Source organism: Lithobates pipiens, unplaced genomic scaffold (assembly GCF_037356315.1).
Source record: "Lithobates pipiens isolate NorthernLeopardFrog02 unplaced genomic scaffold, aLitPip1_a1.2 Scaffold_16, whole genome shotgun sequence".
NCBI classification, from domain to species: Eukaryota; Metazoa; Chordata; class Amphibia; order Anura; family Ranidae; genus Lithobates; species Lithobates pipiens.
Window position 1 is genome coordinate 527,771,406 of NW_027507748.1, and position 22,243 is coordinate 527,793,648.

At 41.1% G+C, this 22,243-nt stretch overlaps 1 protein-coding gene across 2 annotated transcripts in view; it reads left to right on the forward strand.

The window, feature by feature from the left end:
* NAA16 (N-alpha-acetyltransferase 16, NatA auxiliary subunit) overlaps positions 1–22,243 on the forward strand; it is a 62,912-nt gene that overhangs the window by 34,030 nt on the left and 6,639 nt on the right. For both annotated transcript variants that reach the window (XM_077483173.1, XM_077483174.1), the window contains 10 exons: positions 466–572; positions 1,759–1,831; positions 3,640–3,809; positions 5,022–5,174; positions 5,365–5,493; positions 7,954–8,167; positions 10,862–11,055; positions 15,145–15,253; positions 18,281–18,379; positions 18,458–18,601. In XM_077483173.1, coding sequence (XP_077339299.1) covers positions 466–572; positions 1,759–1,831; positions 3,640–3,809; positions 5,022–5,174; positions 5,365–5,493; positions 7,954–8,167; positions 10,862–11,055; positions 15,145–15,253; positions 18,281–18,379; positions 18,458–18,601 — 1,392 coding nt within the window. The remainder of the gene's footprint in view (positions 1–465; positions 573–1,758; positions 1,832–3,639; positions 3,810–5,021; positions 5,175–5,364; positions 5,494–7,953; positions 8,168–10,861; positions 11,056–15,144; positions 15,254–18,280; positions 18,380–18,457; positions 18,602–22,243) is intronic.

Sequence of the window (22,243 nt, forward strand, 5' to 3'; positions counted from 1 at the left end):
AGATGGCAACAGAGAGAAGGAGAGAGTTGGAAGGAGGTGGTCTGGGCTATGCTCGCTCTCTCCTCTATATACTGGGGTTAGCACAGTGCAAGTTTTTTGTTTTGCCACGACACCACGCTGGTCTAGCCAATTCTGAAATGCATTTGGGTTTTCCAAACCAGGCGGGAAAGTAGGATTGCAGAGAAAGAACATTCAAGGCAGATGGGGGAATTGCAGCATACTGGAGTATTTAAAGTCATCCCATACAGATAGGGAGTGCAGTATTTATTTTATTATTTTATTTAAAATGCTAGTGTTGGGACCCTTTGTATTGGCGAGTACCCAAAACTTAAAATTAGTTTTGAGTGAAGTCCCACTTTTTTTTTTTTTTTAATAATACATTTCTGTAAACAAGGCTAAATAATATTAATATCTGCATGTATCAATATTAAAAACTTGAATAACTGAATTTTTTTATGTCTTTAGGCAACAAATTTAGAGACAGAATGGATAAGTTCTTACGAATTAACTTCAGCAAAGGTTGTCCTCCATTGTTTACTACATTAAAATCACTGTACAGTTCATCAGAAAAGGTGAAGTATGTTTGATTGTTAGCCTGGTTATTGGTATTTAAATACACAACACTGTAACAAAGATTGTATACCTGATGTGTTGACAGTCTATATTACCCCCTATGAGCTGTACTGTTTTTAGTTCTGCCTTTAGGAGGGTTGTCATGATTGAATTATTCAGTAACAGAGAGCAGGCTGCATTAAATAACTATATTTTAATTTGTATAATTTATCCTTTTTAGGTTATCCCACCACAGTCTTGTACACCCCTGCCTACACTCATGCTTCCACAGTAAACTATGCTAAGCCTGTCCATTGTTTCTGTCCATGCATTGGAAAATCCAATTTATTGCTATCAAAAGACCATCTTTCTTCAGGATGTATAATATCTGTAAAGAATAACAGATATTATACATTATTATAGAAATACATGTTTTTTCATGTAAATTGTGTAGTTTTAGTGCTTCAGAATAATTCTGAAATGTGTTTTCCTTTTTATTACTGTGCATACTTGGATTGCTCACATTATTGTTTAGGAGGGGGGTGGGTGTACCTGTCTAGCACACCTAGTGCTGGCTAACCTTTAGGGAAACCAGTGATCACTGGCCAAAATAATCCAACTTAAATGGCTGCTGGATTCACTGGAACAGTAAACTCAGGTGTCTCCAACTGTCCATGGACATGCAAACCATTAAATCTCCAGTTACTTTATATGGGTAACTTTAAAGCTGAGTTCCATGAATTCAGCTCCTTTGTAAAATAATGAAAGCACATCACAAGTTAAGTCCAGAGAGGTGCATGACACCTCATGGGTTGAGCTCCATTGCGTATATCTCACTGTTTTATAGTACTCCCGGAAGATAAATGTCACTGTAGAGCAATGCTTTCTGAGCTATGCATCTTGAACAGGAGAGTTACTGCAGGTTCCATGCCTGCCCCCCCCCCTCTTGCCCAATCACAGAAGCTTTTGTATTATGTGAATACATTTGCTAAATACAAAGGCTTCTGTGAATAACCAATATAGTAACTAGCCATGTTTCCTCTTTTACTGATTGTACATCCATAAACTGTTTTGTTCAACTGCTTGCCATCTTTCTTGATCTGATCTGTGTATTCTGACTTGTGACAAATATGCCAGAGTATAAGGACACAGTGGAAGAGATCCCTGCAATGACATTTTACAGTTGTATTATGTTTTCATTTACAGCTTTCTGTAATCCAAGAACTCGCTATTGGTTATGAAAATTCATTGAAGGCCTGTGGCTTGTTTAGTACCGATGGTAAATATATATATTTTTTTGGATATCATTAATTGTACAAATTATGAAAGAAATATAATCCCCCAAGTACTCTTTGGGACTTTAAGGGCAACTTGGAATCCACAAATTTTTATTAAAAACCTAGTTTTCATTACATGTATATAAACTATAAAAATCGCAATACAAATGGTTAAAAATAGGTGATCAAGAATGAACGGCTGAATTGTTTAGGAGATATATTTATTAATGTAATATAATGTGTGATACTGTCTTCTCTACTTCCCTGAGGCTTTTCAGGAAGGCTTCCAAGTTGCCCTTAACCTCCCAGGCGATATGATTAGTTCTGGTTTTAGGTGCTGAAAGCGGTACAATTATTTTGCATGGAAATTTGGCGTTTTATATTGTAGTCCTGCAATTCTTAGGAGTAACTCTCTTAAATCTGTTCAAACCAGAGTCTAGCAGACATCCCGGGTATGATGAAGTTTATGATATAATAAATAATATTAAAAGTGATTCAATAATTTAATCAAATCCTAAAACACTGAAAAAGGGACACTTTCTGGTTGCTATGGACAATCTCCAAATTTCAGGCAGAAAAAACTGTATTTATAATATAAAAGTGCATGCAGGGCACGGCACAGACCACTAGGGACAAAGGGGGTGTGTAATTTTTTTATACAGTACTGTAATCTGTAAGATTACAGTGCTGTCTGTGTTTTGTGTCTTTTTTGAATTGGGCACCGATCTCCGCTCCCGTGCGCCTTAACGTCGCAGGGAACGGAGCTCGGCGGCATTCAGCACTGTGAATCGAGCGGAGGACGCCTCGATCACATAGCGCGGAGGACATCGCTGGATCCAGGGGACAAGGTAAGTAACTCTCACTGTGTCCTTGGGATCCAGCGATGCAATCCCGAGTCTGGCTCGGGGGTTACCGCTCCTGTTAGTAAAATCCCAACCCGAGCCAGACTCGGGATCACCGCTAGGGAGGTTAAAGACCCATAGAGTAGCGTTAGTGTTTGCCACCTAAAGATATTGTCTCTGTCCTCCCCCAACACTACATTATGCTTATTAAGGCTGGGTTCACACTGCTGCAGGGGGAGATCCGGATGTGATTCGCACCGCAAATCACATCCGATCTCCGTAGCGATGCGAGTTCAGCCATACAGATAGTATGGCTGAATTCGCATCGCTCCCGCAGCAAACTCGCACGGGACCCTTTTTTTGGTCCGCAACAGAATCGGATCGCATGGGGGTTCACACCATGCGATCCGATTCCTGTGCGAGTCGGCAGATCGCACTGCGATATGCGGACGGATCTGGGGGTGTCATTAACATATCATTGACACTCCCAGCCGTCCGCATAGGGCAGTGTGAACTGCCGGCGGGAGTAATGCGATGCGGGAAAACGCCGCGGATTCGCGGCATTCCCGCATCGCAGAGGTGTGAACCCGGCCTTAAAGTAAAATTTATAGCACACTTATTTTGTAATCTTTTTACTTTTGTTGGGTAAATAAAGTTACCTGGGCTGATATACTTGTTTGTTTTTGTTTTTTTGGAGACTAGACTGCATTAAGTCCCCCTGAACATGTCTGAAGGCCTATAACAACTTGGAGAGCTCTTGTTTTTTTGTATCCTGGTTCAGGCCCCACACATATTCTATTTATTTTTATTTTTTTAATTCTTCTACATGTGCTGAGTGCCGACCATCCCTTTCCTTATCATGTTACCAGTATATGAATATGGAAGCCAAGCCAGTGCTGCACTTTCTGGAGACTGTTCTAGGTTTGTTATCAAATCCAATATGATCATTACCGTTTTTATCCTTCCAGATAATGAAGAGCGGGAGCCACCAACAACGCTTCTCTGGGTTCGATATTTCTTAGCACAGCACTTTGATAAGCTTGGTCAGTGGTCTGTTGCCTTGGACTATATCAACTCTGCCATTGCAAGCACTCCAACATTAATTGAGTTATTCTATATCAAAGCCAAGATTTATAAGGTAAAATAAAACTCTTTAAATCCTATTCAATAGAATACAGCAGTGAGAGGTTACATGAGAAGTAGAAACACAGTTGTATGTGGTTATTTATGTCAAAATAATTTTAGCTCTGTAGGGTTCTATAGTATACATACATTTAGGAAGTGCTTCTCCATTGTGTCTAGCTTGGTGCCTGTTCTGTCAGGCATATAATATAAAATAAAGAAAAATAAAGAAAAGGCACCAATCCCAGAGGTTCAATTCCTCCATCCCAAAACAAACTTGCAAGAAAATGCTGAAAACATTCTGGCCCCTGGGATTTTTTTTTTTTAGAAGGTCAACATACAAAACTGCCACAAATGTATACAATTGATATTTTATTATGGACAATTGTTAAAACCAACTTAAAAGCCCAAAAATGCACCAATAAAAAACCTGGACAGGAATATCACTTGTGTGTACATCAGTACAAATTGCTCCATACAAACATGTAATTTTTATTAGACGGTTCACATCCAAAAAACTGAAGAACATCATAATCTTTATGTGTTTTGTGAAATGCCATTCTCTTCATTGGGAGTTTGAGGTTACCAGCCGGGTGTCTTTAAAGTCTAAAATAAACCCAACAAAAAAAGGGGTTGGGGGGAGGTGAGAGAAGAAGTTTACCAGTCATCGGGATATTCTACTGATTTATTTATATATATATATATATATATATATATATATATATGTATATATATATATATATATATATATGTGTGTGTGTGTGTGTGTGTGTGTGTGTGTTAATATAATGATGGATTTATGAATACATATATTTTATGTTGGGTTTATTTTTTGTATTTGTGCATTTTTTTTGTCTTAAGTTGGTTTTATGCATTGCCTATAATGAACTATCTATTTATATATTAGTGCCAATTTGTGTATGACGACCTAAAAAATAGTTTTCTGCATTTTCTTACAAGCTATAGTGATATACATTTTGTTTAGGAAGTTTTCTGTGTATCTGCGGAGTTGAATACTTTTTAGACATTTTAGCAGCGTACACGTCAAATACTAAAGTTGTTCTTTGTTAGTCTATAAGGATTTTCTTGTGGTAAAGAGCCTTGTCTAAATGTGCTCGAGTGTTTCTGGACTCCATGAAAATTTATTTTTAATGCACCCAATATCACCTTTTCAGAATACTACTTAAATTGGTACAAGACTTGAATGCCTTTCCATTTCTTAACACAGCATATAGGAAATCTCAAAGAAGCTGCCAAGTGGATGGATGAAGCTCAGTCATTGGACACTGCAGACCGTTTCATTAACTCCAAGTGCGCAAAATACATGCTCCGAGCTAATATGATCCAAGAAGCAGAAGAGATGTGTTCAAAGTTTACAAGGGTAAAATCGGATAAATGTTTATTTAGATTATATTAAACAAACTTATTTTTTAATAAGACAAAATTCTCTTTAGCACTCAAAACTGCAGGTCATTTTATTTGTTACAAGGGTAGAGATTGACAAATTATAAGGGGCTTCTCATGACTTATCACTGAATGTTATTAGATAATAACTATGTTGTTTCTTTCAGGAAGGAACACCTGCCATGGAGAATCTGAATGAGATGCAGTGCATGTGGTTCCAGACAGAGTGTGGCAGTGCCTATCAGAGAATGGGCAAATATGGGGAAGCATTAAAAAAATGCCACGAAATAGAAAGGGTAAATGAAAAATACGATGAGACTTGAAATCTCTGTGCTTTTTGTCTTTTTTTTTTTTTTTTTTTTTATGGTGTAAATCCATTTTAAAGTGTGTGCAGAAAACATATAGATTTAATACAACATAGAAGCATTGTATGTTAAATTTGCAATAGCAATTGATAGTGCTCCATCTAATAGCCTGGTATACAGGTGCATCTCATAAAATTAGAATGTCATGAAAAATTTCAGTAATTCAATTCAAGAAGTAAAACTCATATTTTATATAGATGTGTTACACATTGTGATATATATTTCAAGCATTTAATTTGAAGATTATGGCTTACAGCTAGTGAAAATCCAAAATTCAGTATCTCAGAAAAGTAGAATATTACATAAGACCAAATAAAAATTTTTATACAGAAATGTTGGCTTACTGAAAAGGATGTCCATGTACAGTATAGTATGCACTCAATGCTTAGTTGGGGCTCCTTTTCCATGACTTACTGCATCAGTGTGGCATGGCATGTAGGCTATCAGCCTGTGGCAATGCCAAGGTGTTATGGAAGCCCAGGTTGCTTTGATGGCAGTCTTCAGCTTGTCTGCATTGTTGGGTCTGGTGTCTCATCTTCCTCTTCACGATATCCCACAAATTCTCTGTGGGGTTTAGGTCAGTTGAGTTTGCTGGCCAATCAAGCACAGTGTTACTATGATCATTAAACCAGGTATTGGTAGTTTTGGCAGTGTGGACAGGCACCAAATCCTGCTGGAAAACGAAATCGGCATCTCCATAAAGCTGAACAGCAGAGGGAAGCATGAGGTGCTCTAGAAGTACCTGGTAGAGGGCGGTCTGACTTTGGACTTGATAAAACGCAGTGGACCAACATCAGCAGATGACATGGCTCCCTAAATCATCAAGGGCACAGCTTTCCTGAGGTCCAGCAGGAGCTGGACATTGAACCCATGATCTGCAGACGCCTTAAAAAAAATGTAATTTTTTTTATTTTTTACCTGCAAAAAACTGCATTTGTTCTTATTAGAAAAGTAAACTTATCCTTATCAATAAGCTAAGCAACACTACTTGGTGCTAAATGACAGCTACATTCTTGAGTATAATAAGGGAAATAAAATTGTGCAGTGTTAAGATTTCATTGCCTTGGTATAATTCACCTGTAAGGCTATATCTTGACTATGAGGTTCAGTTCTAGGAATAGCCTTGGTAAAATACCATAGGGTTTTGTAGAAAGTGAAAAGGTGAACAAGCGGATTAATCTGCATGAAATATCTTGCTTACACTGTATGATTTAAAAAAATGCATTTTTAGTTTACACAAAAAAGGCAAATTAGAGACAAATTATTTAACAGGTTTAAAATTAACCCAATCCTAATTTAAGATTTGACATTGAATAGGTTATTTTTATAGACTGTATAAATGAAAGTGGACATCAGATTTCCTCATTCGTTTATTATTGGGTACTCTGCAGTAAGAGGGGTTAAGCTGTAGGATGCTTCGCCACATAGTATTAGAAAAATCAGTAATGGACTGGATAATTTCTTGTAGCGAATATCCTGAACTGTAATTAAAAAAAAGTCTAAGGCAATATTTTTACTCCAGGACATGAATCCTGCTGCTCTTATAAAGTCCGGGATAAATTGTTCTATCGGAAACAGTTTTGAAATCTATTTTACTTTGCCTTCAGGACCAAAACTGCACAAGCTGTGAGGGTTTGAACTTAGTCATATCTTTTCTTTAAGCTGAACTCTGTGATATTGGCAAATTCTGTTTTAATACAAGAGTCATGAAAATGGTAAAAAGGAATATATGATTGCCCATGTTTTCCACTATAGGAGCACATTAGCCAGATTTAGGCCTAGTGATGTTGGTGTTGGTCCACAACTCCACTGCTGAAGGAGGGTAACCATCTGTGTTTTTTGGAGGGGTTTGAATCAGGGGCTACTGTTTTTTTTTTATAATGGTAACCAATGTTATTAAAGAGGAAGTAAACCCTGATGAGTTTACTTCCTCTTTCATTCCCTGCAAAGGCAAAGCATAATGGACTACTATGCATCGCATAGTACCCCATTATGTGTCACTTACCTGACACAGGAGCCAGCGAAGTCGCCGCTGTCCCCTGTAGTCCGCCGCATCCATCTTGTTGGTGGGGTCTCGCAACTCCGCCGCTGTCATTCGGCGAAGCCGCGATGACGTCACTCCCGCGCATGCGCACGGGAGCCGACACGCGCGGCAGCTCCGTCGCTGAGAATGCCGCGCTCAGTGCGCTTGCGCGCCGCTGTCTACGGCGCATGCACCGTAGACAGCGGTGCCCGTTTTCGGGCAAATATCTCCTAAACCATATAGGTTTAGGAGATATTGCTTGGACCTAGAGGTAAGCCTTAATCTAGGCTTACCTATAGGTCAAAGTGGTTTGTAAGGGTTTACAACCACTTTAAAGCTATACAAAATAATTCTTGTTTGTCTTTCAGCACTTCTTTGAGATCACCGATGATCAGTTTGATTTCCACACATACTGTATGAGGAAGATGACCTTGCGAGCATATGTTGATCTTCTGCGCTTGGAAGATATACTGCGGCAGCATGTCTTCTATTTTAAAGCTGCTCAGGCTGCTATAGGAATCTATCTAAAGCTGCATGAAAACCCTTTAATGAATGAGAGCAAAGAGCAGGAAGTCAATTCTGGTAAGCGCATCTTCTATATACGTTGATTGTCTATAATGATGCAGAATGTCCTGGGTTCACATCATATATGAACATATGATTCAGACAATATATTAGAAGGATCAACCTGGATTAATATATAACCAAATGTTTATATGTGTAGCTTGGACAGCCATATTTGTTCATTATATATACAGTACATGATGTGCTTTCTGTTTATTATTATTATTATTATTATTATTATTATTATACAGGATTTTTATATAGCACAAACAGTTTTCACAGAATTAGTGCAGACAGTTCAGTTACAATACAGTTCAATACAGAAGGGAATTGGAGAGCCCTGTTAAAGCATTTCAATTTCACAATGATTATACTACTATACAAAACTCTAAAGCCGCGTACACACGGGCGGACTGTCTGGCCAACTTAGTCCGTCGAAACACATTTCAGCGGACAGTCCGCTCGTGTGTGGGCTTCAGCGGACTTTTTCAGCGTGCAGTCTGGCGGACTAAGTATTTCGGAATTTCCGTAATATTGTCCGTCAGACTTTGGTTTCAGCGAACAATCGTGAGTAGGCTAGTTCGACGGACTAAGTATGGCGCATGCTCAGAAAGGATTTACACAGCGAAAGGTTGCATTGCTGTGTATTGGACTTCCTATTTCTAGTCCCGTCGTACGTGCTGTACACGTCATCGCGCAAACTTTCGACGGACTGTTTTGCATCCGTGTGTGGTCAAGTCCGTTCATTCGAAAGTAGGACGGACTGTTCGTCGGATTGTCTGACGGACTAAGTTGGCCATACAGTCCGCCCGTGTGTATGCGGCTTAAGGCTAGGTTCACACCTCTGCGTGTAGCTGCAGTTGAGGGAATGCGTGATTCCCACACCTACAGCCACACGCAGAGGGTGTCAACCCCCCATGGCAAAGTTTTCCATGTTTTCTTATCGGCTGAATGCTGAGAACACCCAATGAGATCCGATTCTGGTGTGCACCAAAAAAAGGTCCTGCATGAGTTTGGTCCGAATGCAATGCAAATTCAGTCATACTATCTGTATGGCTGAATTTGCATCGCACAGACAAGCGCATATGATTTGCACAGCAGTGCAGTGTGAATCGCATACGATGTCTGACAGTGGGAACCGGCCCGTGGAGCAAGAAATACTCAAGAAAAATATATCCCTTTTAAATTCTATGTATGTCTGCACACTGGTCTGTTGGGCTTCCGTTGTGGTGTTAAAAATCCAGCTTGGTGCATTTTTGGTCATATGGCATCTTTGACTTTCAGTGGGAATATCTGAATGATGCATGCAGCTACAGGCATCATTCAGATATCCTTGTTTTCAGCCGGCTGTTCTGTGCACCAGTTGACCGTTCTTACAGGCGTCGGAAGAATCGACCTCCACCGGATGACGACCATAGAGATTTCCGGTGACCAGATGGTTACCACCCATCTCTATGACCATCGGAGGCCCGGGCGTGACGTTATGACGTCACATCCGGCCCGCAGATGTAAACAAAGCTGCGATCGTGGCTGGTATGTATGAGATCGTGGATTTTTTTTTTTTTTCCCGATCTCATGCTTTCCAGCCTGGAGGAGAGATATGGGGTATTATTGACCCCGCATCTCTCCATAAAGAGGATCTGTCACAAACTATTCCTATTACAAGAGATGTTTACATTCCTTTACATTCTTTGTAATAGGAATAAACGTGATCAAAAAAATAAGTGTAAAAAGGTAAAATTAAAAATTAAAATGCCCCTGTCCCCTGTAGCTCATGCTTCGAAGCGAACGCACACATAAGTCCAGCCCACATATGTAAATGCTGTTCAAACCACACATGTGAGATATTGCCGTATGCATTAGAGTGTGAGCAACAATTCTAGCACTAGACCTCCTCTGTAACGCTAAACATGTAACCTGTAAAAAAAAAATTCAAGCGTCTCCTATCGAAAAAAATTTTAGTGCTGAAGTTTGGTGTCATTCCATGAGTGTGCGCAATTTTAAAGCATGACATGTTGGGTATCTATTTACTCAGTGTAACCTCATCTTTCACATTTATATAAAAAAATTGGGCGAACCTTACTGTTTCATTAAATCATGAAACTTGTTTAAAAAATTGTTACGCAAATACCGTCTGAGATAAAAAGTTGCATCGACTGCTATTTTATTCTCTAGGGTGTCTGCTAAAAAAATATATATAATTGTAATTTTCTAGCAAAAAAAATTATGATTTTTACAGGAGAGGAGTGCCAGAATAGGCCCGGTATGGAATTGGTTAAATGACAACAATCATGACTGTCTTCTCTGACATCCAGATAGCCACTAGAGGGAGCCTTCAATATGGTGTATGAGATTCTACCATGGAAATAGTGCACACAAACAAAAGTGCTTTTGTGTTAACATTTCAATGCTTGGATAGTAACTTAAAATACACGATCAATTCCTATTTAACGTTCCAAGCATTTATGCTTTCTTTAGAAACCAAATAATCCTGCATGCAAAAGTAAGAATAGTTGAATCTGCAGCAAGTGGACAACTTTTAAACATTTTGTCTGGCATCACATGGTTAGTTTTCTTCCATCCACACTTATAAGGTACCCACTGATGTCAGAAAACATTTGGTCAGTGGCTGCAGCTGATTGTGGAAGTCCTACACTGATCGAATATCTATAATCCACACAAAAAGAATAATTTCTGTTCATTTTTGTACAGAAAACCTCTCAGCCAAGGAGCTAAAAAAAGTTTTAAGTAAACAGAGGAGAGCTCAAAAGAAGGCTAAACTGGAAGAGGAGCGAAAACATGCAGAGAGAGAACGACAGCAGAAGAATCAGAAGAAAAAGAGAGATGAAGAGGAGGAGGAAACAAGTGGGCCTAAAGAAGAACTTGTTCCTGAAAAACTGGAAAGGGTGGGCTATCTTGTCACTTGATATGATGTAAAACTGTATAATTATTATTATTCAGCTCTGAAAAGAGTGAAGTGCCTATTCTTGAAAGATAGTAAACATTTTGAACTGTTAAAACAGATTGAACTGCATCTGTTCCTACTATGACTTAGTTTGGCATCAAGGCCTCATTCACTCAGTTATACCAATTGGTAAACCAGTGCCTAGAGCCGTCTGCCTGTTTTAATCTGTGCATCAGACCCTTGGGGGTGTACAATTGGGGGATTCGCTTGGGCTTAGTTGTAGGTCCATGCAGCCTCCCGCTTGTCATTGATTTGAACAGGCTGCACATACGTGGCTGCATGGAACACCTGTGCACAGGTAATGATGGCCCTTTAGTACCAAACCATACACCCTACGTGAATGAAGCCTAACATTTCAATTTTGTTATTGGACACAGTTCACTAATAATATGCAGAGAACATATTGGATCCAAACATTGACCCTATATCACCTTTAAAAAAAAAATGCCATAGTTGCTGACAAGTTAAATCTTTTGAAAAATCCTGTGATAAGCTAATCTCTGGTCTGTCCAGCTCCTTTGGCTATCACAAACCTGAATGTTGGTGAGGTGCTCCCTAGATGGGTTCTCTTTATTGCAGAAAAAAAACGATACCATGGAAATCCAGCTGAGTAGTGACACCTTTTTGTTAGATATTTGTGGATGAGAGAAAAGACACAAACTACTATGGGGAATGCTCATCACTAAACGTTCTGCCAAGTGATGTAAGCCAGCAAGTGATCCAACACATCTGTGAATATTTTTCTTTTTCTTTTTCTTTTAAACTTCTTGGAAGCTGATCTCCATGTTTCCTGTCACTTTAAATAATTTATTTAGACTGAGCTGGCCCAAACAAACTTTTTCTTTCACCAGCTGCTGCAGCGGTTGTATGCACTGTATATCGCTTCAGCTACATACAGTAAACAGCGCTGGGTTTCCGGCTTTTAGACAGAGACTTCTTATCTTTAATGGAACATAACAGACTGGGACTGAGCGGCGCTAAGCCATTCATAGGCAGCTTTGTATTCTGTCATTGAATATAAAGCTTCCGCTATTTAGCTGAGGTGGAGATCGTGATGTCATCAGCCCACCTCATTTGAGAAGATCTATTATAACTTGGACTGTTCACTGCATGGAAAATACAACCCCTGAGAGGATTACCTTTATACTGCACTTCACTACACAAATTGTTCAGCAAGAATGCTAATTGTTTTATTGGAAAGAAAAAATCACCATATGGTAGCTAATCTACTAATTGGTATATACAGTGCCTTGAAAAAGTATTCATACACCTTTGAAATTTTCCACATTCTGTCATGTTACAACCAAAAACGTAAATGTATTTTATTGGGATTTTATGTGATAGACCAACACAAAGTGGCACATAATTGTGAAGTGGAAGGAAAATGATAAATGGTTTTCAACATTTTTTACAAATATGTGAAAAATTTGGGGTGCATTTGTATTCAGCCTTCTTTACTCTGCTACCCCTAACTAAAATCTAACGGGAACAATTGCCTTCAGAATTCACCAAATTAGTAAATAGAGTCCACCTGTATGAAATTTAACCTCGGTATAAATACAGCTGTTCTGTGAAGCCCTCCAAGGTTTGCTAGGGAGCTAAAAGCATCATGAAGGCCAAGGAATACACTAGACAGGTCAGGGATAAAGTTGTGGAGAAGTTTAAAGCAGGGTTAGGTTATAAAAAAAATATCCCAAGCTTTGAATATCTCACAGAGAATTGTTCAATCCATCATCCGAAAATGGAAAGAGTATGGCACAACTGCAAAACCTACCAAGACATGGTTGTCCATCTAAACTGACTGGGCAAGGAGAGCATTAATCAGAGAAGCAGCCAAGAGGCCCATGGTAACTGGAGGAGATCCACAGCTCAGGTGGGAGAATCAATCCACAGGACAACTATTAGTTGTGCACTCTACAAATCTGGCCTTTATGGAAGAGTGGCAAGAAGAAAGACATTGGTAAAAGAAAGCTGTAAGAAGTCCCATTTGCGGTTTGCGAGAAGCCATGTGGGGGACACAGAAAACATGTGGAAGAAGGTACTCTGGTCAGATGAGACCAAAATTGAACTTTTTGGCCTAAAAACAAAACACTATGTGTGGCGGAAAACTAACACTTCAGGTGATGACCTTAAACACACCATCCCCACCGTAAAGCATGGTGGTGGCAGCATGTTGTGGGCATGCCTTTCTTCAGCGGGGACAGGGAAGCTGGTCAGTTTTGATGGGATGATGGATGGAGCCAAACACAGGGCAATCTTAGAGGAAAACCTGTTAGAGTGTGCAAAACACTTGAGACTTGGGCAAAGGTTCATCTTCCAGCAGGACAACGACCCTAAACATACAGCCAGAGTTACAATGGAATATTTTAGTTCAAAACATATTCATGTGTTAGAGTGGCAGAGTCAAAGTCCAGACCTAAATCAAATTGAGAATCTGTGGCAAGACTTTATAATTGCTGTTCCATACACTCTCCATCCAATCTGACAGCGCTTGAGCTATCTTGTAAAGAAGAATGGGCAAAAATGTCTAGATGTACAAAACTGGTAGAGACATCCCCAAAAAGACTTGCAGCTGTAATTGCAGCGAAAGGTGGGTGTACAAAGTATTGATTTAGCGGGGCTGAATACAAATGCACACCACATTTTTCACATATTTGAAAAAAAAATTGGAAATCTATCATTTTCCTTCCACTTCACAATTATGTGCCACTTTGTGTTGGTCCACATAAAATCCCAATAAAATACGTTTTTGGTTGTAACATGACAACATTTTGAAAATTTCAATGGGTATGAATACTTTAAGGCACTATAAACCTATGATCACATTTTCAGTAAATCTTACAACAATAACAGTGATTGAAAGTACATAGTATTTATGCTATGCATAGGTTTCTATAATCGTATCGGTAGAGACATCTCTTTTTGTACATTCCCAGCTAGCTCCAATATTGCAGTGCCTAGCTCCTGAACTGTATTTTGTTGCCCTTTCCTCCTATTTAACCATTTAATGACCTCTCCATAGCAGATTTACAGCTACAGTGCGGTTCTTCTGTGCAGAAACACACACACACACGCATATATTTGTGTGATTCTGCACTTCCGCCTTGGGGGCGTGTGGCTTCTGCTGTGATTAATCACAGCAGAAGCCGATCGGTGGGTGCCAGGCAATGGATGTCCACTGCCACCCCCTGATCATCGGGCAGAGAGACAGAAATTAGCTCTGCCTAAATAAACAGGGAAGCAGGGAATAAAATCTATCACTTCCCTTAGTAAATGCAGTACACAGTTTACACAAAAACACTGGCTAGGTACAGTTAACCCTTTGCTTGCCCTAGATGTTCAACCCCTTCTTAGTCAGTGTCATTAGTACAGTGACCACACGTGTTGTTAGCACTGATCACCGTATTAGTGCTACAAATTCCCACAAAGTGTCAGTGTCCAATTGTCCACCACAATATCGCAGTCCTGCCCTAAGTCGCTGATCGCCTCCATTACTGGTAATGAAAAAAATCTATAAAAAATCCAGTTTAAATATAGCATATTTTGTAGACACTATAACTTTTGGGCAAACCAATCAATATATGCTTATTGGGATTTTTTTTTTTACGGAAAATATGTAGCAGAATACATGTTGGCCTACATTTATGAAGAAATTTTTTTTTTAATGGATATATTTTATAGCAGAAAGTAAAAAATACTGTTTATTTATTTTTTTCAAAATTGTCAGTCTTTTCTTTATAGTGCAAAACAATAAAAACCACAGTGGTGATCAAATACTGCCAAAAGAAAGCTCTATTTGTGGGGAAAAATTACATAAATTTTATTTGGGTACAGCGTTGCATGACCGCGCAAATGTCAGTTACAGTAACCCAGTGCCGTATCGCAAAAAAATGGCCTGGTCATGAAGAGGGGAAAATCTTCCAGAGGTCAAGTGGTTAAAATAAGATTTTATTGATTATGTTTGTCATGGTGGCCTCTGGGGCATCACTGTGATGGTGTTATTGACTGATCGTTATTGTGTCCCATACAGGTCGAAAATCCTTTAGAAGAAGCTATCAAGTTTCTTACACCATTGAAAAGCCTTGCTGCAAATAACATACATACGCACCTACTGGCATTTGAAATTTACTTTAGAAAAGGTAACTAAACAATCAACCATATTTTTGAGCTCCTTTTAAATCCAAGGCTCAGTTTACTTATCTTTTTTTACCACTCCACATACCATAATGTGTTTAAACTATTGAGAAATACGGCTTATAGTATATATAGAAAATCCTTGCACCTTTTTTCTTTTTCTTTCTTTTTTTTTTCTGTGCGAATCCAATGCGAGTTGAGGTATAAAACTGTATGCCTGAAATCGCATTGCTCAGACATCGCATGTGATCGGCACCTGCCGTGTGGGTGCAAATCTCATGCGTTGTCTGAAATCGCACTAGTCTGAACCTAGGCTAAGGCCAATTAACCTACCAGTATATCTTTGGAGTGTGAGAAGAAACTCGAGCACTTGGAGGAAACCCACACTAGCACTGGGAAAACATGAAAACTCTATGCAGGTTGTGTCAAGGTTGAAATGTATGAATCTGACATGGGCATAGTGATTTAGTGGTTAGCTCTTCTGCCTTGCTGCACTAGGGTCATATTTGTGACCCAATACTGCAAGACAGAAGTGCTAAACACTAAACCATTATGCCCATGTCAAAATCATAAATTGATTATATAAACATAATACGGTCTTCAAAAATTAAAATGTAACCTTCTCAATCTTTCCTTCTTTTTTTTTTTTTTTTTTTTTTTTTTTTTTTTTTTTCTTTAGTAAATGCATTTTGTAATTTGCTTGTACTGTGTCACTTTTATTTTGTGCTACAGTAGCAAAGTAGAAGAAGAATAAATGCATTAGAATAGACCAGCCAGATCCCACTTCTACCATCTACATAAGATGGAGGGACCTAGGTACCAAGCCCTGACATGCAAAAAAGTGAATAGTTGTATATATTCCCCTTTTACAGGTGCTGTTCAGAGGAGGGGAGGAGAGGGTTGTAATTTACTTCTCACACACCATAGACGCGTATGGAAGGCTGCACTCAAAATGACTAGTGCTGAATTTGTGCACTCTCATACGCCTCTGTGGAACTAACCCCAACTGAGGGCACTCCCCTGTGCCAATCTGTGGGCATCTAGGGACGTGGTCTACCTATACCAGATGATTATTCCGCAGGGAGTACGCAACTTTCAAATTTTACAGGATGAGTTTGGACTGTCCTCACACATGGCATTTGGGTATGCACAATTGTGCCATGCTCTTTTGGTCCAATTCAGGGACGGTTTCCCCAAACCCTACCCATGACGGAAGTGATAACAGATGCAGATCCCTCTAAACTGATCTCCATGCTATACAACGTGTTAAGAAACCGCTCAGTAGCTCCATCTATAGATGTGGCTAAGCATAGATAGGAAGAGGAGGTAGGCCCCATAGGGGATGAGGACTGGGAGGAGATCCTTGAAAACACCAAAAAAGTTTCCCCTAGACTATCCAACAGACTAACTGAATTGTACATTGTACATAAATCCTATCTTACCCCTATAAGAATTGCCAAATACCAGGCCAATCAGGATCCACAGTGCCCAAGATGTTCTTATCGATCCGGCACATTTTACCATTTAATGTGGACATGCCTGGACATTCAGACCTATTGGACACAATTAATACGTTTTTTTTACATGACTGCATGGGTTCACCCCTACAGTTGGACCCCAAAACTTGTCTGTTGGGCCTACTCCCTGACGCATCGATTGACAAGTTTCAAGCCATCTTCTAATATGAATCTCTATTTCGTAGCCCGGCTGTGCAATGCTCCCCCCCCCCCCCCCCCCAGTCCAAACATGGATTAGGGAAATCAATTCAACATTACCATAGAAGGTTATATACCAACATAGGGGATGTCCTGATAAGTATCACAAGATCTGGGATAAGTGGCTAGGCACACCGGACACCTGTACGGAATAGATTGATATACTTTCCGGTATATGTGGATATAGTCGGTAACAACAGTATATGATCTGGCTGGAATGAACGTAGTGGAAATGTATGCGGCCGAAAGATGGTGAGCAACACGACATGACGTGGGGAACTTAGACTTGTATATGTCAATTATGGCCTATATTACCAGATAACCAAGAGAATAGGTACACGCATGTACGTAAAGTTATCTATTTCTGTTATGTAACGCATGTACTGAGCCTGTATGCTTTTTGTATTTTATTATGAATAAACTTGTTTAAAAAAAAAAAAAAAAGAATAGACCAGCCAGACCATGAATGGGTTAATTTAGGCTGACTGTTTTTTGTAACACACTAGTGTGCATAATAGCCCAATCAGACAATATTTTAGTTGGAAAGGCAGAAGCTTCTCAGGATGCGGAGTGAAATCTGATCATCTAATTGTGGAGAGGAGGGGGGAACCCACTGTACTTGGAGGGATGATGGATCTGCAGCTGATTATGGATCATTGGGAGAAGAGGTGGAACAAGCCAATTGTGGACTAAGGAAAGAAATGAGGTGTAGTAGAAGCAGGGTAGAAACGGATTATGGTTGGAGGAGAGAAGAAAGCTGCTGACTATGGAACATTGGGAGAGGAGGCCCGGCTGCCAGTTTGGGACCAGGGAGGATTTAGAGAAGCAGGGGTGTAAATTGAGAAACAAGGCAAAAGGAAGCCGATTGTGGATGGGTAAAATATCGGCTGGAGTAGACAGAGTAGGACCACATCGTGGACAGGATAGAGGAAGCTAAGAGTGCAAGAGGTGATCGATTTGGAGGGAATGGGAGCCAGTGTGGCACAGAGAGGAGTTCATTGTGTGAGAGAGAAATGGAGATCTGATCATAGACAGGAGAGAGTGGAGGAAATACAGGAACTAATTGCCCGATGGAGGGCAGAGAGGAGCGTCGGAATAAGATGCAGTGTTGCTTATTCAATAAGGCAAAACTCAACATGCAAAGTGCAGTAAGCCACAGAAACTAATGAAAATGTTTGATTCAGTAAGCTAAAATGTGGATGCTGTACATGTCTGCATATATAATCATTACTGGTTTCACATTTGAGAACTACTTAGTCATGGTGTATTTTGTCATCCTTCTATGCCTTTTGAATAAGATATATTTTTTTTTCATAGGAAAATTCCTTTTGATGTTGCAGTCTGTGAAAAGGGCATTTGCCATTGATAGCAATAACCCGTGGCTACATGAGTGTTTAATACGATTCTCAAAATCAGGTAAAACCACCTTCTTCTGCAAGGAATACACTTTCTGTGCCTTTGTCTGTAACTGATGGGTCTCTTCCATTATTTCAGTTTCGGATCACAGCAATCTCCCAGAAATTGTGAATAAAGTCCTCTTACATGAAATGAAGAGTATCTTTACTAACAAGGATCTGGAGAGTTTCAATGAAGAGTTTCTCAGAAACAATTCTACCTCCATTCAGCATTTGCTTTCAGGTACAATGTCCTTGTTAAAATTTTTCCACTGATGTAAAATATATTTGCTTAGACTTCGTAAATTAAGCTTAAAGGGGTTGTAAACCTTTTTGTTTTTTCACCTTAAAGCGGGAGTCCGCCGTTTTTAAAAAATAAATAAAAAAGCCAGCAGCTACAAATACTGCAGCTGCTGACTTTTAAAATAATGACACTTACCCGCCCAGCGCGCCCGCGATGTCGGCACCCGAAGCCGATCTCTCGATCGTCTCTCGGGTGCTGCCGCCGCCATCTTGGGTATGGGAATCAGGAAGTGGAGCCTTTCGGCTTCATTTCCCAGTTCCCTACTGCGCATGCGCGAGTCGCGCTGCGCAATAAGGATGGTCCCCGCTGTCTCTGGGATCCGTGTGTTTCCCAGCAGGCAGCAGGGGACCTTCGGAAAGGGGCGTAGATTCTGCGCGAAAGGGGAAAACCTTCTGCAGAATCTACGCCGGAAGTGGGCGCAGATACCTGTACTGTACAGGTACCTGCACCCCCCTCCCCCCTGTGTCAATTGTGGCGCCGGAGGGGGGGGAGGGTTCCAATGAGCGGAAGTTCCACTTTAGGGTGGACCTCCGCTTTAATGCATCCTATGCTTTTAAGGTGAAAAAATACCTGCCAGTGACCAGCCCCCCAGCACCCCCGTTTTACTTCCCTGAGCCCTGGAACTTGACCCGGCGGGGACGCGCTCTCTCTCTGCCCGGCGTTCTCGGCTCTTGATTGGATAGATTAATAGCAGCGCAGCCATTGGCCCCCACTGCTGTTAATCAAATCCAATGACCCGCCCAGGGGGCAGGGGCGATTCATACATTCGGCGGCTATGGACGCTGAATGCTGGACTCTGGAGCGTGCCCGCAATGTAACCCCCTCAGGAGAGCACTTCTCCTAGGGCAGGGGTAGTGAATTAAAATTCACGGGAGTCCGGTCAGAACATTTTTCTTCTAGCGGAAGTCCGAGTGTCATATTGGTGCTATGACTCCACATGATATGCTCCACATCACAGCCTCCTGTGCATGTCACAGGCCCCTCATGTCAGACTGCCCCCCCATTGCAGACTGGCACTTCCCCCTTTCCAAGAAGGAAAGCATTCCACATGATATGCTCCACGTCACAGACCCCCCATATTGCAGACTGACCCCCCCCATTGCGCACTGCCCCCCATTACAGACTGCCCCCCCATAGTAGACTCCTGCACAGCACCCCCCCTCCCCACAGAACCCTACCTTATTCACACAAGAAGGAAAGCACGGCAGCCCTAGGCAACGGGTGGGACTTTTCATATTAAAGATGAGTGATTGATTTCTGGGACTGCCACGATGCGTAGCAACCAATCACCCGCTTCTTAACTTAAAAAGTCTCGCCCTTTCTCCAAAGCGGCTGCGCTTCTCATCTTGTGTGAATAAGACAGGCAGTGTGAGGAGGGGTCTGTGTAGCGATCCCGTCAAAGGAACAGACCTGTGTGCGGCACGCCTGCCATGCTGTGAACATAGCAGCACAAGGCGGGCGAGCCGGCGGTGGGGAGAGGACACACAGGCAATTTGGCGAGGCTGTGTTCCGGGCACTATGGCTGCTCGGCCTGGAAGTGGACCGTGGTCCTCTATTTAGTGATGCCTGTCCTAGGGGGTCATCTGATGTGTGGAGAAGCTGCAAGAGCCGACGGGGGTCCCCAGAAGAGGAGGTTGGGGGCCACTCTGTGCAAAATGAGCTGCACAGTGGAGGCAAGTATGACATGTTGGTTATTTAACAAAAAATAAAACTAACCCTTACAATCACTTTAAGGAGTAAAGGCTCATACACGCTATAAGAAAATCGGGCGAACATTTTTGTCCAAAGAATTTTCGTATAGTGTGTACACGACTTTCGACAACTGATTCCGGATTTTCGTATGAAAATTCTCTAAGTGACAAACTCAATTTTTTTCTCGTGGGAACAAAACGAACGATTTTTGTTTTTAATGTGCACCGGTTTCATACAAGTAAAATCAGAAAAAGACTGCGCATGATCAGTGATGATAAACAACCAAAAAGCCTTTGTCGTACAAGAATTTTCGTTCATCAGTTCCGATTTGCTTTGAAACATCGAGAAAAATTGGACTAATGTTTGCCCGATTTTCTTATAGTGTGTATCCCATGTAACTCCACTTTTATTGACGGGGAAAAAAAAATCCCCTCTAGGTGATAAACGTACATTTCAAGGATTTTAACAAACATTGTTGCAGACATGTCGATGTGCAGAGTGCATCTGAATGGGAGTGACCTCTTCAATGTTAATCGGCTGATGCACTTGCATTCTTTTAATGAAATTCTAATTCTGCACCCCTTTAGAAGTGATTAACCCTTTCGGAGTATCTAACCAAAATAAGAATGCCTAAAATCGGACTTGTATCTTAGTGCATATAAACAAAGCCAAGGAAAAATTCTAAGCCTACTTACTGACCAGCCCGTGGACAACCAAATCAACCTGTCTAACAATATACATTAAAAACAGGGGTTTAGTCTGGATACGTAAACTACAGACCACGTCAGGGCACCCTGGTATCTGTAGTTCCTATCAGTGACTGACTCCACAGTGGAAGAACATGGCATTGTGCGATTTGCTGGGTGCTCAGTGTGAACCTGTACCTTTTTAAGAAGGGGTGGGCTCCTTTCAGTCCATCTGCCCTCCACCTACTCATAGGAATGCATGTGCTTTCACTGTGGAGTCACTCGTCAGTCAGTCAGAGAAACTACAAATACCAGGGTGCTGTCACATACCTAGGATATGAGCCGATATACAGAGGAAGGCCTCTCTTACACCCCTGACTCGTTGCCCCTGATAGTGAACAGGAGGCACGGTAGTACAGGGTAGCATGAGTGCCTGGCAGGATCAACAGCTGGAAAGTAGGTCTGGAGTTCCGGATGATGCTGTGATTGGGGAGTCAGCAGACTGGAGACGGCAGACTTGGCTGAAGACTGGAAGAGGCTATAGAGGGGAGGTTCCAGGGACCGGAACACAGGAAGGTCAGGCAGCCCGGGTCACATACGGACGGACAGTACTGGAACAGATGTCGGAGATAGGAGCAGAGTCGCTGGACAAGCCGGCTTGGTAACAGGCAGACACGAATGTACCAGAGGATAAGGCAGGTGCAAGGTCGTGGACAGACTGGGGTCAGATGTAGAGGTAGTCAAAGATCAAGCCGGGTAATCACAGGAACAGATCAGGTAAGGAGGTAACTTACAGGGAACGCTGTAGATCAGACAGCAGAGCTTCAGTGTAACAGCTGAGTTTAAATAGCCTGCCTGGCGCAAGGGAATCATGCGCGTGCTCCCTTGCACGTGCGCATAGGCACCCGCAATTGCACACCAGCTTGTGTTGAACTACTGTTCCCAGCAAGCCTTTCTTGACAGTTGCATTGACATGGCCTGTAGCTTACACATGTATTTGCAAATGTGTGCAGAATAAACCCCTGTTTTTAACACATATTGTTAGATAGGTTGATTTGGTTGTCCGCGGGCTGGTCGGTAAGTAGACTTGGAATTTTTATTTGGATTTATACTTGGCCTTGTATATATCTATTTGCCCTCCAATGCTGCTTACTGAAATGTTTTTTGTATCTTAATGCAGAGTGAGATAATCACACAAGCAGGA